This window comes from Trachemys scripta, chromosome 1 (assembly GCF_013100865.1).
Source record: "Trachemys scripta elegans isolate TJP31775 chromosome 1, CAS_Tse_1.0, whole genome shotgun sequence".
NCBI lineage: Eukaryota > Metazoa > Chordata > Testudines > Emydidae > Trachemys > Trachemys scripta.
Window position 1 is genome coordinate 118,215,904 of NC_048298.1, and position 15,192 is coordinate 118,231,095.

Below are 15,192 nucleotides of genomic sequence, written 5' to 3' on the forward strand. Positions count from 1 at the left end.
TTCCTGGATCACATTTTTTTGCTTTCTTAAAAGTAGGAACTATATTAGCAATTCTCCAGTCATAGGGTATGACCGCTGAGTTTACAGATTCATTCAAAATCCTTGCTATTGGACTTGCAATTTCATGTGCCAGTTCCTTTAGTATTCTTGGATGGAGATTATCTGGGCCACCCGATTTAGTGGCATTAAGCTGTGTCTGTTTCCATGTCTGTTTGGTCTCTTTGTTGAGCCTGCCATCAATGATGCAAGATAACAATGGGTTTTATGATGTGGATGCTTTTGCAGTAGGAACTGGACAGTGATCACCAAATTGCTTCATGAAGTGAGTAGGGCTAGAATTTTCAAAGTATCCTAGGAGTTAAGTACCCACATCCCACTGCATTAAATTTCAAAAGGGAAGAGGTAGGGTCTGAAGCCCACTCTAGCAGCCATCAGTTGGAAACCACTGCCTATTTCAACTACTGAACTAGTGCCAAAAGATTCTGCAACGAGTTACCAATCCCGTGAGAGATCCAATCAATGTATTCGGGCCTTTTTATTTATTTTTCTCACTTTTATTTTAGGAATTACTTTCTGTCCATTTCTCAAAATGTTGCGTTTTCTGTTTGTAAATGCTTGCCAAGTACTATATGGTAGGCAAAAAACTTGTATGAAACCTTAAAGTTTATTACTTTAGAGTAAATTGATGTAGCTGGGGGAAAAGAGGAGAGTGAGTAAAGAGACATTGGTAAAATTAAAATCATATTTTAAAAAAGCTGTTAGTAAAACTGCAGGTTATTAAAACCATATGAATTTTTAAAATGGGGTTTACTCTTCCTTATTTCTGCTAGGTTTTTTTATTTTTATTTCGTGTCTATGAAATTTTCTCATCTTGAACAGGAATTATCCGTTTCATTTTCTTGTTCTTGAGACCTACCACAGTGCTGCTGTTCTAGGGTTTCCAGCTCTAAAAGAGAATGCAGAAATGCCCTCAAAATGAGTTCATTTAAAATAAAAATTGCATCTCTTTCCATGTTACAAAACCTAACTCGGTTTAAAATGTTTGACATTGAAGTAGGCCTCCCACACCCCTAACCCCATAAATGTTAAGTAAATTATTGTTTGTTTGTAATATAACTTGTCAATGCCTTACACTAAAAGGCAGAATTATTTTCTTTTCCAGCTGATGACTAGAAGTCAGCCTCATCGTCTTTGGTGTAGCTGTAAACATGACTTGACATCCTGATGACTGCATTCATGGCTCTTGGATGATCTGGTGCACCATGGAGCTCAAAGTATGGGTGGATGGAGTCCAGAGAATTGTTTGTGGGGTCACTGAAGTCACAACTTGCCAGGAGGTGGTGATAGCCCTGGCTCAGGCTATAGGTATGGAAAAGGATTACTTGGATTGGTGGGAATGAATTGGTGTGATGTATTTTATTAAACCAGATGGAGGATAGCCTAGTCTCCTGAGGGTTGTAATACTCTAGTTTAATTTTGGTTGTTGGGTTTAGTGTGGGGTGGTGGTGGTGGCCTGTGATATACAGAAGATCAGACTAGATGATCTGGTGGTCCCTTTCTAGACTTAAACTTTGAGGCCCCTCAGGGTTTGGCTAAAATATAGAGCTATGATGAGTCATTTGAAATTTGCAAAAAGGAAATGTATGCATATATCGGCAAACTTTTTAGTTCTGCATGAAGTTACTCTCCAGCTAATAACATGCTGCTCTTTGTTTGAGTTTGTAAATACAGCCCACGTATTTTCTTTAATAGACTTTAAGGACTAAACTGTCAGTGCTGGTTGCTAAGTACCAAGGAAAAACTGAGCTAGCATAAAATAACTAGCTGTCTTTTATACAAGCTGGTGATATTCATTGAAATTATATACACTGCAAGTATTCCTAGCTGCCCATCAATAGAGTGTAGTCTCTTCAGTTCTTCTCTTCTTAATGTTACCCTTTCATTAGCACTGTGTGGTGGTAGGTGTGTCTTGAATATCTGCATAAGAAGTGTGTTCAGGGTTCTGGATGCTATTTGCTAAGACAGTTTGTGTAGACATCATTCACTCAAGTACTTGCAGGGTATGTCTATCCTGGACATTAAGCCCGGGCTCGGACTTAGGTTTTATCCTCTCCTTCCATCCACACACACATCAGTCTGACTCAGGTCAGCTGGCACTCAGGCTCTGACCCAACCCTTAGGATCTAGATCCTGGAGTCCCATTGTGACTCAGGTCTAAGCTCTATCATTTTGCAGCGTGACCACAGATCTGGCCATAGACACAAGTCAGAATATCTACATATATTCAGCATGGACGTGTTAGCTGGACTGAAAGACACGAGTCCAGCTATTGTAAGCCCAGGTTTACAGTGCTCTGACACCCAAGCACGGACTTAGAAACACTGAGTCCATAAGCCTGAGTCCCACAGATCTAGGCTTAGTTTGCAGTGCAGACATACCCACAGTGGCCATCTATCAGTGTTGCCAGACTGGTCTCAAATTTAAAAAAATAGTTACAAAGTCGTGGAGCCGACTCAAGTAAGAAAACCCATGTCATGGAGAACTTCTGCTGACACCACCTCAGCAGAACAGTGGTGGGCTGAGAGCAGCAAAGGTCCTCAGCCCTCCCACACAGAGCCCAATATTGGGGTTTTTGGCAAGAGACCCCCCCAAGACCAGCAGCTTTGAGTTCACAACCCTTTGGGATGAATAGAGCAGTTCACACCTCTCAAAGCTATGGTTTCTCTGCATCAACTACACTTGGGTCATGTTTTCTTTGCAACAGTGAGGGCTAGAAATATACTTTATATTATAATTTTAGATTATTTTGACTCTAGGAGCTGGGGCCACAGGCACATTCCTGTAACATCTATCCCTTAATCTGGCCCTGTGGCCAGAGACCTACCTCTAGAGCTTTTTTCAGATCTCGCTATATTTCCCCCACCAATCAACCCTTTCTCTCATGATCCAACATCTTCCCTATGCTTCTAGGGCCTACTGAAGGACATCAAGCCTGTTTGATAAGTGGTTTGATGTCACCCACACGCAGCAAAATTTGTATTCTGCATGTACATCTTTAAAGTGAAGTCATTTATGTACCAGACTTAAATGGCTTATGCATTCGAGCTCTCAGGTACCAAAATGGAAAGGGATACTAACCCTTTAGGAGAACAGACAGTGTCACTGCCTGCCTCCCCTAGGCCTTCTATAAAGCCTGTCATGAATTTTGAGATTGTGCATTCTATTGGATGAAATGACCTCTTTATTTTTTTTAAAACTCACACAACAAGGGGAATAACCATCTCTGCCAGCAGCAAGTTAAGCACTGCCTTATGTGCATCCATACGAATTGATTTGTCCATCCATGCCAGCTTGTCAGGTGGCTTAGTCATCAGTAGCATCTGTCTGAGGGGCTTGAAAAAATTATAGCCACTTATAAGCCATCAGTGCCTTAGGAAAGCCCTCATCTGGCATTTTGCGGCAGATATGAGCCAGTCACTATTGGCCTCCACCTTGGCTGGTTCTTCAATGGTGCAGAGTCTGTGTCCTAGGTAAGTCGCACCGGCCATGCCAAGCTAATAACCATCTGTCTCAGAGGCTGCTATTGGCATGCTTCCAAAGCTTTGCAGATATTCTTTTTGTTTTTCCATTTCTAACTGTACGTGATTATGTGATTGTCCTAGATTAAAAACCATTGCAAAGCTGCACAGACCCATTAACCTGTTTATCGACCAACCTGGAATGTAGCAGGTACATCATTCGTGCCAAAACAACACCAGGAGCTCTTGCAGCCGTCAGACTGATTTTTACAGTAGGATCGTCTGATGAAAGCACTGGCCAGTGGTAACTGCCATTACCCCTTAAAGTCATTCGTAGCTCACGAACCATCTCAAATACAATGCAGCTGCCTCTTTCCTCACAGTACTGAAGAAATAATTTTACAACAGGTTTTTTAAAGGGCACTTGGGGAGGTCAGAAAGGGGCTACTCTGCTTCTGGGTTCTGCACTTTGTTTCTGTTCTTCACTACATCACTCATTCTTCCCTCCCCCCTTCTTTTGGCTTGTGCTTTTGTACTTATTTACTCTAGCTTTTTCCTCTTTCTTTGTCTCTTGCTCTGGAACTGCCAGTCTCACCTCTGTCTAGCAGGAACTGACATGCTTTCTTCTTCTCACACAAGTGGCATCCCTCCAGCTCAGTCTCTATCTGGCACTCTTCCACCTGTATCTCTTTCAGCTTCAGCCGAATGGCTGCACTTCCTTTGTACACCAATGACTCCTGCTTCTTTTGGCTCACTCAATCAGTGGTTCTCCGATTCCTGGACTTCCTCTCTGTCCCAAACCCTTATTGTGTGTTAAGCACCATTTGTTGATTTCTTCATTCCTTGCTGTGATGAGTGGGCTTCTACCAATCTCTTATTGGCCAAACAAACAATGACGACAGGCAGGAACACCATCTATCCCTGAACCCATAGAAGTTTTACAAGATACTGCCACTAAACCTAAATTTCACTGGTGTCTAAACTGATCCTCTTCTTTTCTTCATTGTTTTAATCAGTTTCATATCAACATCTTCCCCTTGATGGTGCCCCTTTGTTAATGCAGACAGAGAAGCCTGAGCAGTAATATTTTGACACCAGAACTAACTCAAGCAATCATCACTCACTCCAGGGACCCTAACCTTAAACCCTAACCCTGATGCCTGCCTTCATCACCTCTTCCCTTGACAGTGGCCAGTTGGTGCTGCAGGTCTTCAAAAGTTATCACATTACAGACACAGAAATGCCATCAATCTGAGTGTTAGGCCTCACCTCACTCGACCAGTAAGAGACTTGTGAAAACCTCCTCATCTCAGGAAGGAAGAGAGAAATCGCCAAAAGTTGCTTACCCCTCAGTAAGGGCTTTGGGTGGGAAAGTCAGATAGAGACTGAGGTGGAGGAATGGTATTTGACCACCATTCAAAACAATGGAGCTATGATAGTTTACACCAGGTGAGGACCTGCTCCCTGGGGACTTGGGGCTTGATCCTGTGACAATTAGTAAGAGTTCTGCCACTAACATACTTTGATGTAGGATAAGACTTTTAACCTGTGCCTTACAAGTTTGTGGCCCTTTCTGTTGGTCCTTCCATGGAAAGCACATTTCTATCTTGTGTCCATCGAGATTGCATTTCTGATGGATGTAATTACTCAGGTATGCTGTGGAAAACAGCAGACTTTTCATGTAGAATCCCATTTGTTTCCCCTCTATATCTATAAATATAAAATGATACTGCTCAAAGTTTTTACTTAAATTAGATTTCCGTTTCCATCTCACTTGGAAGTCAGTTTTTTTGTTTTGTTTTTAAATCTGGAGTTCTCCTTGGCCTTTAAAGAAACATGAAAAGTGCACAAATTTTGAACTAAATAGCAAGGTTGATTTAAAAAAAGATCCGGGAGATCATTATGGCTGAAAGAATACCACTTTCAGATAATACATTTTCCTATAGCTGTGTCTTGGAAGGAGCTGGAAATGATTTAGCTGGAGGAGATGATCTACACTCTTCAGTAAAGAAGTAGAACTACCAAGTTGAAAAAATTTCCCACTGGAATATTGAGGAACAATTACGTTACACTGTACAGGTTTCATCTAGTACTATATGATTGTTACAAGGTGAGGAAAACTTAACCATGCTGGAAGAGTCAGAGAAACACAAAGAGAGAGATGGTTTTTTGTTGTTTTTTTTTCTTTCTTTCTTTCTCCAAAAGGTAAAATTAAAAACAAGCAGCTTACAATTTAAATAGAAAAGCAGGAAGTCTCACTTTGAAAAGGAACTTTTGCCAGGAGACGTGAGCTGCTTTTTCCATTGTACTCATCATTGTTTTATTATTTTTATTATTATTTATTATTTAAAATAGACAAGTCATGCTAGTTTTCTGCTTCTTACCAGCATTAGTACTTCTAATGTTTTTCTGCGAGGGGTCTTATGAACATTTCACCAGTGCAGCTTCTGATAAAGAGAATCTTCTCTTTTATTCCCCTTTTTTTAATGTTGAAAACTACAAGCTATGTTTTTTTTTTTAAAAGGAACTTAGAGGTGAAAACATGTCAGTAATATTTGTATTACAGCAGTGCTTAGAATCCCCAGACAAATCAGGACCCCACTGTACTAAGTACTATCCTGTCACAGGCCCCAGTCTTTCATTGTGGTACAAGCGAGCACAGCTGTCAACCCATGCAGATCACATTGCAAGTTTGGGGCTGTAGAATAAAAATTATCCCTATCTGAAAGAACATAGTGTGACCTTCCTACCTGATTAGAATGGGAAGCCCTAGGTGGATATAGTAATCTTTCTTTAGTGTTTTTTCCATTCAAAATTCCTCTCCCTACCTTGCTAAAATATGACACATCCTCCAGAGGAAGAACAATGAATATTACTGTCATCAGTACACTTGTCCTGTTTTTCAGTAGTGATTTCCTCCAACTCCTACCCCCTATAACCACCCATTGCATTTGCTATGATTTCCTTCCCCTCCAGGGAATAAATGGGTCCTTAATAGTCAAAACGACAATGTATGTTTGTTTCATGGAAATAGAATATTTCAGTCTCCAGAAGATTAAGTTTGAATTCCTAACCAAAGACCTTTTGTTTTTTTCTGTCCTAGTCAGTTTCCTGTGGAAAATAATTAAAATGACAGAATTGCTTTAAATAGGGATGTTTTTCGCTGTAGCAGAATATCAGCAAAACATGGGCCCATTGAACAAGAAACACAGCTGTCTCTTCAAAAAATGCAGTCCATCAAAGCAATATTTTATTGGTTTCCTGGAGTGTATTTGTTTCTTTGTGAAAGCTAGATGGACTCATGAAGAAAGAGCAAAGATTTGTTAAAGTTGTTCCAAATATGCATTACAGCAGTTTATGGCTTAGCTAGGATTAGATCTGGGAAATCACATAAACGCTACCTTTTTGGCGAGTAATTTCTGTTGAAGAAAACACCAAAGTTGGCTGTGGAACACACCTATTGTAAAAACTCTGAGATGAAACTGAGTTGCACCAAATCTACAGTGGATTAGAAAAAAGAACACATTATTGCTTGAGTTTGGGTTTTAAAAAAAAAATCAAAGTGTAATCATGTGGTATAAAGTAGTACAGCTTAAAACTTGCGTATGTTACTTCTAGAGAGATGAGGTGGGTGAAGTACTATCTTTTATTGGACCAACTTCTGTTGGTGAAAGAGACAAGCTTTCAAGTTACATAGAGCTCTTCAGGTTTGTGTAGCTCAAAAGCTGGTCTCTTGCACCAACAGAAGTTGATCCAATAAAAGAGATCACCTCACCCACCTTGTCTCAGTAATATCCTGGGGCCAACACTGCTACAACAACACTACAAATTAAATATGTAACTTTGCTATTTCTAAAGACAGAGTTGTTAATAGAATGGAAGTATGAGATAGGATGACCCCACAACTTTGTCTTTTAGAATCTGGGATATTGCCTTGCTCAAATAATTTTTTTCTGACTCTTTTTTCCACAGACATAATAACACTGTCATCACATAAAATAAATTGTTTGTTTTTTTTGCTGCTCTTGTTAATAAGGTGGAGTGTCTTGTCTAGTGGTACAGATTGCAACTGTGAGCCAAACTAGTTTAGTTTATCATCAAATCTGCTATGACTTGCTCTCTGATCTTGGGCAAGCTGCTTACTCAAACATCTTCTGCCTGACTTTACCCATCTGTAAAATTGTTATATCATGTGTAAGGCTTCATGTTTGTGTGGCACTTTGAGGTGCTCAGATGGAAGTCAGTAGAGGAGTGCAGAGTATTTTATAGTAAAATAATAGCTTGCCAGAATATAGAGGTATTACTTTGTGCTCACACTTTGTGCTCCTTTTTTTATTGAAGGAGGACATCATAAACTCAGGGCTTGTCTACATGGCAAGTTACCATGTAGCAAGGTGGGGTTTGAATCTACAGTGCATCAGCTTGCTGTACAGTATCCTCCTGTGTGGACATTGCTACAGTCCACCTAAAGTCCCAGAGTGCAGCTTGGTGAACAGTAGTGTTCTAGGACTTTTGCTGTGCTGTAGCAGTTTCCACATGGGACGCTAACGTGCAGCAAAGTGGTGCACTGTACATTCACACTTTGGCTTGCTGCACTGTAACTTGTCATGTAGACAAGCCCTAGTCACATAAATACTTATGCCCATGAATAACTTGACACATGTGCAGTACCATTGAATTTAATAGGACTATTTACATCAGTATAGTTGAGCATGTGTGTATGTTTTTATAAGACTAGGATCTAAATCTGATTTCCATTACTTTCTGCATGGATAGAGATCAGGGGGGCACATAGTAATTTAAACTCTCTAGTCTTTACTTTTAATTTTTTGATTCTTTTAATCATTCTTGACATTTAATGGAAAACGAGTTCTCAGGTAACCAGAATAATGCCTTTAAATTGCTATGAATTTAAATTGCTTAAGCCTGTGTCACTTAGTGGATCAAATGTCAGCTTCATAGTTCAAAGGTATTGAGTTCAAACCTTAAATTTTTATTAAAATTACTAGCAATTATTTTTCCATCAATGCCATTAGAGCTTTAGCGTTGCTACTTTTGCTAAATCAAACAAAATCTGACCTAAAATGTTTCACACGTTTTAAAAAAAAGTTGATTAAAAGTACAGTTTAGCCACATGTAATTTTTCTAAAAACAACAATGTAAAAACAGCCTTTTAAATTGTCATGATAAATAAGACAAAGTTAAATTTCTCTCTTCCATCTCTTTCCTGGGGTTAGAACGCCACATTTGAGATCCAAGTAGATAGTAAATGGACCAGATTAGTCCTATTTGTGTCTTACATTGGATAAACACACGGCTCTCTTTTCTAGTTGTTTTTATAGCAGTCACATCTTGACTAGCAATTGCCAGATTGGACCAGACCCAAGGTCCATCTAGTCCACTGTCTTGTGGCTCTGGCCATAGTTAAAACGTGTCCGAATGAAGTGGAAGAACCTTGGCGGTAGTCACCTGTGGAATAACCTGGCAACAGGGAAAACTTCCTCTAATCCCCAACAGTTAACATTTGGTTTAAACCCTGAGGTATGAGAGTTTATATTCCTTCCAAACTCTTGGTGGGGTTAATCCTGACTGTTGTAACTCTGGATATTGTTGTTATCCATACAAATGCCCAGTCCCTTTTTGAATCCTAATGAGTGTTATCTTATGGCAGTGAGTTCCAAAAGCTGATTGTACATTGCAAGGAAGAAGTACTACTTTTTGTGAGTTACAAATTCGCTGCCTTTTATTCCAGGGAATGTCCCCTTGTCCTTTTGTATGATGAGAGAAGGTGAACAGAAGAACCTGCTCTATCTTTTCTATACTATTCATTGTTTGGGCCTCACAGAATGAATCTGTTCATTTCAAACTGGGACACTCTGGGATTTTAATTTGTTCTTCTGCCCCATGTCACTGTATCCTTTAGGTCCTGCTTTGTTTTTTGTTTTTTTTCTTTCTCTTCTTGCTTTACCCTACCACCAAAAACCTACCTTATTGATTGCACACACACACACCCCTGTATAATTTGTCCTGCTTCTCCAGGTTTTTTCCCTTCTTTCCCTTCTCTCATTCCTTGTTCATGTTACCGTCTCTTCTTGATCCTTCTTGTCTTGTGCTGGTTTGGCTTATGAAGACTGGGGATGATGTAGGCACTGATTCTCTTTTCTCAAAGTCTCGCATTCTTGCTCTCCATTCCTTCACTTACCTTTCTGTCTCTTTGTCCTCCACTGCAGTCAGGGCCCCTACTAGTCCAAAGATCTAATAATAATAATGGAGATATCCTGTCTCCTAGAACTGGAAGGGACCTTGAAAGGTCATAGAGTCCAGCCCCCTGCCTTCAGTAGCAGGAGCAAGTACTGATTTTTGCCCCAGATCCCTAAGTGGCCCCCTCAAGGATTGAACTCACAACCCTGGGTTTAGCAGGCCAGTGCTCAAACCACTGAGCTATCCCTCCCCGAATGAAAACTGTTGTTTCAGGGTCAGGAGACGAGCCAATATCTTGGCATGTTAGGAATCCAGACTGAGGCGCAAGCACAGTGCTCTTCTTCACACCTCACATCTCGCAGTACAAGAGTAGATGTTGCTTCTGCGATAGGAGGTGCAGTGGGAGGAAGAGAAGCCTCCTGGCTTGATCTGGTACATAAGCACAGCAAAGCTATTAAAGGGACATTATTATTTGTATTACCATAGTGTCTAGGAGCTCTAGTTACAGAGTAGGACCCCACTTTGTACAAACAGAGCAAAAGGATGGTTTCTGAGGGCTTACAAAGAAGGCAGGAGCACAGGTGACTAAATGTCCTTGTATTTAGTTCAAATTTGGACAATTCCATTTTTCAATCGGACCATCCCATTGAAATCCTATTCTGTGCTTTCATTATCATTGCTACTAATACTGTTTATTATTTGTATTGTGGTAGTAACTAGAGGCCCTAGCCCCATTGCACCAAGCACTGAGCAGACGTATAACAAATTCAGATGGTCTCTGCCCAAAAGAGCTCAGGGTGCGTGTATCACACATGGGGCAGTGCAATCGTGAAAACGTGGTGGTTGATTTTAAATGCGGTATTGTGGTCAGTTGTATTATGGCCCCAGCAAAGGTATTTCATGAGAGTGGAAATGGCACTGCTTTTACTTTGAACTTCCATTGGTTTTTAACTAACAGAAATAATAGTGTGTGGGATAATTGCAACCGAAGTGCTGAGCTTGTACAGAAGGTTTAAAATGATCACTGTTAAATAGGACCAGAAGCCTGCTCATTTTTAATTTTAAACTATAGTCATGAAGTATAATCTACAAATCCACATTTTTCAGGTTAGTTTAAAAAAGACCTTAATTCCACAGTAACTTCTGTATATTTCATTAGTTTCATCATAGTTCCATGTAACTGTCTCTCTCTTATACCCTAAAACTTAGGTCGATGCCAGACTAGCAGCAGAGTGGACTGCCATACAAGGTGCTGGTGTTTCACTCTCCAGTGTAGCAGTGGCTGGCATAGCTCACTTGTTAGTGCTAACTCTGGCTGTCTGAAAAAAGGGATGTCTATGGGCTATGGAAGGAGCTGCGGCCAAACCTCTCTACATGATCTTGCCCATTTAATAAAAAAAAAAAAAAAAAAAAAAAAGTTCACATGCATTTTGTGTAGTTTCTGGCAATACACAGAACTACAAAACAGCCCATGGAAATAATGTATATTATTGTATATATTGTATATTAAAACTGCAAAGTACAGTCCTTATTACACTCTGTACTTCTGATGGAAGTGTAACAATATTAGGCTACTAGTGGAAAAATTGTTGGTGTATGTAGGGGACCTGCGTTTGTCACTAGCTTCTTCATCTCTTGAATTGCTGCTTGTCTAAAGGGAAATTGTATAGTGCAGGACTTCTGACTCCTTTTTCTCTCAATAATGAACTTACTATATAATTTTTCCATCGATAGACCATTTTCATTGGCACATTGACCCACCAGACATATACAAAAACAAAAAACTATTCTAAGATGCAACACATGTACCTTAGTGAGTAGAGAATAATGTGTAATTGTATTGTTTGGGCTCTGAGCTAAGATGTGAAAAAAATTATCTAAGCAGGCATCGTAAATAAAAATTGTATTGTAATATATATGCACAAGAGGTCAGAGTTAAAACTGTGCATGCAACCTTAGCTTTTGACATTTTATGCCTTTTGGTGCTTAACTGTACAACTTTAATGTTCTCTCAACCTCATTTTTTGTACGGATTTCTGTGATTAGATATCTAAACTGCACAATTCAGAAAGATATACTATGTCTTACTGAGTCATGAGTTGCTGGCATGGAACATATGCTGCAAGAAACAGAATACAGTGAATTTTTCTTTAACCTGAGAACCACTGTTTTTTATTAGGAATCAAAGCAGCTTGTCTTTGTTCGCTAACGGTGGCAGATTACAAACAACGATTTAGCTTTAAAGGTTTCTGATTCTGAATCATTCTAAGGTTTGTTTTGAATGAACTTTGTTTGCATTTTTACTTGTGAATTAGCATTATCATTATAACTGGAGTTTGAAGTTTGTTTATAACAAAGAGAATTAATCTATACCATAAGTAGCCTGGAGAACAAATCAAATAATATTTAGCTTGGATAAAAGATTATTTTGTTTTAGGGCAGCACTGGATTCAAAGGATGGTTGTTGCACTATATAAAATCACTAACTCTGCAATCTGGGCCACAGTTTTTTGTGCTGAGTTGGGACCATTAAGTTTATTGTTTTAAGATTGTATGTTGACCTTGAACCATAACCCAAGATATGAACAGCTATGTTTTTGTCCAGCATCTCAGTAAATACGCTTCATGCATTTTCTTTTGAAATTGCCATGTTTATCCCCTTATGCTTCCTTGTTCTCATGTTGCTTTACAGTAGTGCATTTAGTAGCAAACTGAATGGAAATTGCATGCTAAGCACTCACCCAGTGGTCTGCTGTTTAGACTTACAAGGTTTATTTGAACCTGGCTCTTTCTGACACAAAATAACATTAGTAGCATTACTGTGACTGCAAGATAAAAGAGCTACGAGCCTTTAGGATTAACAAAGTTGAGTGCAAAGCTACAACCTTTGCTCTGAGATTCTGGAACATGTTTTTCCTCTCCTGGATTTGTAGTGTTTAATTTGCCATGGTGAACTGAATTAGGCTTGATTTACCAATAGTGACATGGATGCTTAGTACAAAATTAAGATACTGCATGTTAAATGTAGAATATTTGGGGTTCGCAAATGTCTACAACTGTGTCTCTTGACACATTGCCTCTTTTTCAACTACTTTATTCTAATAAACATTAAAACTGATTCCAAGAATTTCAGCCAAATAGATTGGTACACTTATAGAATTTCCTCCAATGCTTATCTTGAGTCACTGTAAACAGGTTTTTAGTTTTGAATTTGGCCTATTTCCATTTTTACTTACCTCATTTTGTCTATCTCTTTCATGGGGGTGGGAACGTGTGTAATCTTTACATACATACACTCTCCTTTCAAGAGGAAATGTATTGAGATTTATTCTTCCCTTCCCTCTTGCTAACTGGCTAAATATCATTTAATGTGACTATATGCAGTGGTGTTGTAGCCATGTCAGACCCAGGGTATTAGAAAGACAAATTGAATGAGGTAATATCTTTTATTGGACCAACTTCTGTTGCTTAGAGAGACCAGCTTCTGAGGTTACACAGAGCTCTTCTTCAGGTCTGGGCTACCTGAAGAAGAGCTCTGTGTAAGCTCGAAAGCTTCACTCTCACACCAACAGACGGTGATCCAATAACTCATCTTACATCCACCTGGTCTTGTTAATATGACTAGTCAGCTCTAGTTTTCTCTCTTCTAGTCAGTCCCTCTCAATCTCAGTTTTAGTTCCTGGGCATAGTGAAGTAGGAGCTCCCAAAGTGAGACCAAAGTAATAATTTTGTATGAATTGGCTATATGCTGTAAAGCATGATTTCTAAGGATGGTCTGACTATATCAGATGATATCAACTAGTTGACCTACAACAGCTCTGTGTGTGTGTGTGTGTGTGTGTGTGTGTGTGTGTGTGTGTCCTAAAAATTCTATCTGAGGGTGCTGTCTTGAGAAAATGTAATTGCAAGCCAGAGGCAAATCTACACAAGATTAAAATACCTTTTGATGTTTTGGAAAGGGATAGTGGTTTGGGGGATGGTTATCTTTGCCTTGGATCTCCCCAGATGGCTCTGTCATGGGCTTCTTCTGATACAACCTTAACTCCCCATCAGTCCCTTTAAGTAAGGGTATGTCTATACAGCCCCACGGCAGTGAGCCTCCGAATCAAGGTAGACAGGCTCGGACTAGCTCTCTAAAAATATCTGTGTAGACAGTGCTTTGAAGTTGCAGCTTGGGCTGGAACTCAGGTTCTGAAGCCTCCTGGGCTGGGAGGCTCGCCCCCACGGACTGTGTAGACATACCCTTAGTGTGTCCAAAGCTGAAAAAGGGAAGAAATTCTATCCCATACACATCCATTGTTCACATTTACCTGGGATAAGGAGCAATTACAATTGCTTCGGAAAAGGAGAAATTTTAAAAAGACTTGCACTTATTAAGTAATGAAATAAACCCAGCACTGCCTGGCTCATTCTCTAATTTCCCCTGAAGAATGTGTTTATTGAGAGGTTGTATTAAGAGAGCATGTGATTACATTTTTCTGATAATTAGTAGTTATGGAGCTTGTCACAAACTATTGCATAGCATGCTTTGAAAGCAGTTAGACTCTCTGTTTTTTTTGTTTTTGTTTTTTTTAATATAATGCTACTGTTTGTTTTATTGGGGAAAAAAAAGTCTTCACAAGGTACGGAGAATTCAGTTTTATTTTTCCCTACATGTGAAGACAGATTTATTTTAAAATAACAATAGTGTTTAAAAAATAATGGGGGGGGGGGGGCAGGAGACTAACATGTTGGCTCTATACTCAGTATTATAGATAGGCTTGAAAGGATTACATTTCTATTGGTAAATGTCGGTAAATATCAGATTCACCCCACACACACACACACCCAACTGACGGGGAAAATATTTCTGTAGAGCTAATTGAAATTTAAGGATAAGCAGTATTTTTCTTACTTTGCCCAAGAAAATATTCAAGTCTGATTTAAGGATATTTACTTTATATGTTTTGACATGTGATGTTGATGATTTGTGTTTGAATGGTTATAAAGCTTTAACTTTTTGAATCTCAATATCTAAATAATTGGCTGATCTCCTACCTATTTTCTAGCCCCTTCCATGATTTCATGCCACTGTGAACATTTTAATCAATAAAAATGGGGAAATGATTACAAATAAATATGAATATCCATTGCATTTATAAAAAATAAAAATCTAATTCTGTTGAGTCTAATTATAGAGGAATGTAAGGAGGAGATGACCCTGGGTCCCGAATAAATATGTAAGAAATAATTTGGTGGCAGCAAAAACATAATTTATTTTCTCCTCTATTGAAAATATAATCATATTGCATTGTAAAGTCAGCTGCTTGGATAGAGGTCAGAGATCATCCCAGCAATCGTAAAAGGATTCAACATATCAAAGCATCTTTCTGAATCCTCTGAAGCCCAAAAAAAGATCTGATTGGTTGCTGCTATGTAAATTTTCTGAGCCAGGTATCAGCAATCACCAAGTTTGGCATCCTCTAGTGGTGTC

General features: G+C 39.2%; 1 protein-coding gene across 2 annotated transcripts in view; it reads left to right on the forward strand.

Annotated features, from left to right (window-relative positions):
• RASSF8 (Ras association domain family member 8) overlaps nucleotides 1-15,192 on the forward strand; it is a 136,007-nt gene that overhangs the window by 108,532 nt on the left and 12,283 nt on the right. For both annotated transcript variants that reach the window (XM_034782843.1, XM_034782855.1), the window contains exon 2: nucleotides 1,163-1,365. In XM_034782843.1, coding sequence (XP_034638734.1) covers nucleotides 1,248-1,365 — 118 coding nt within the window. In that variant the 5' untranslated portion in view covers nucleotides 1,163-1,247. The remainder of the gene's footprint in view (nucleotides 1-1,162; nucleotides 1,366-15,192) is intronic.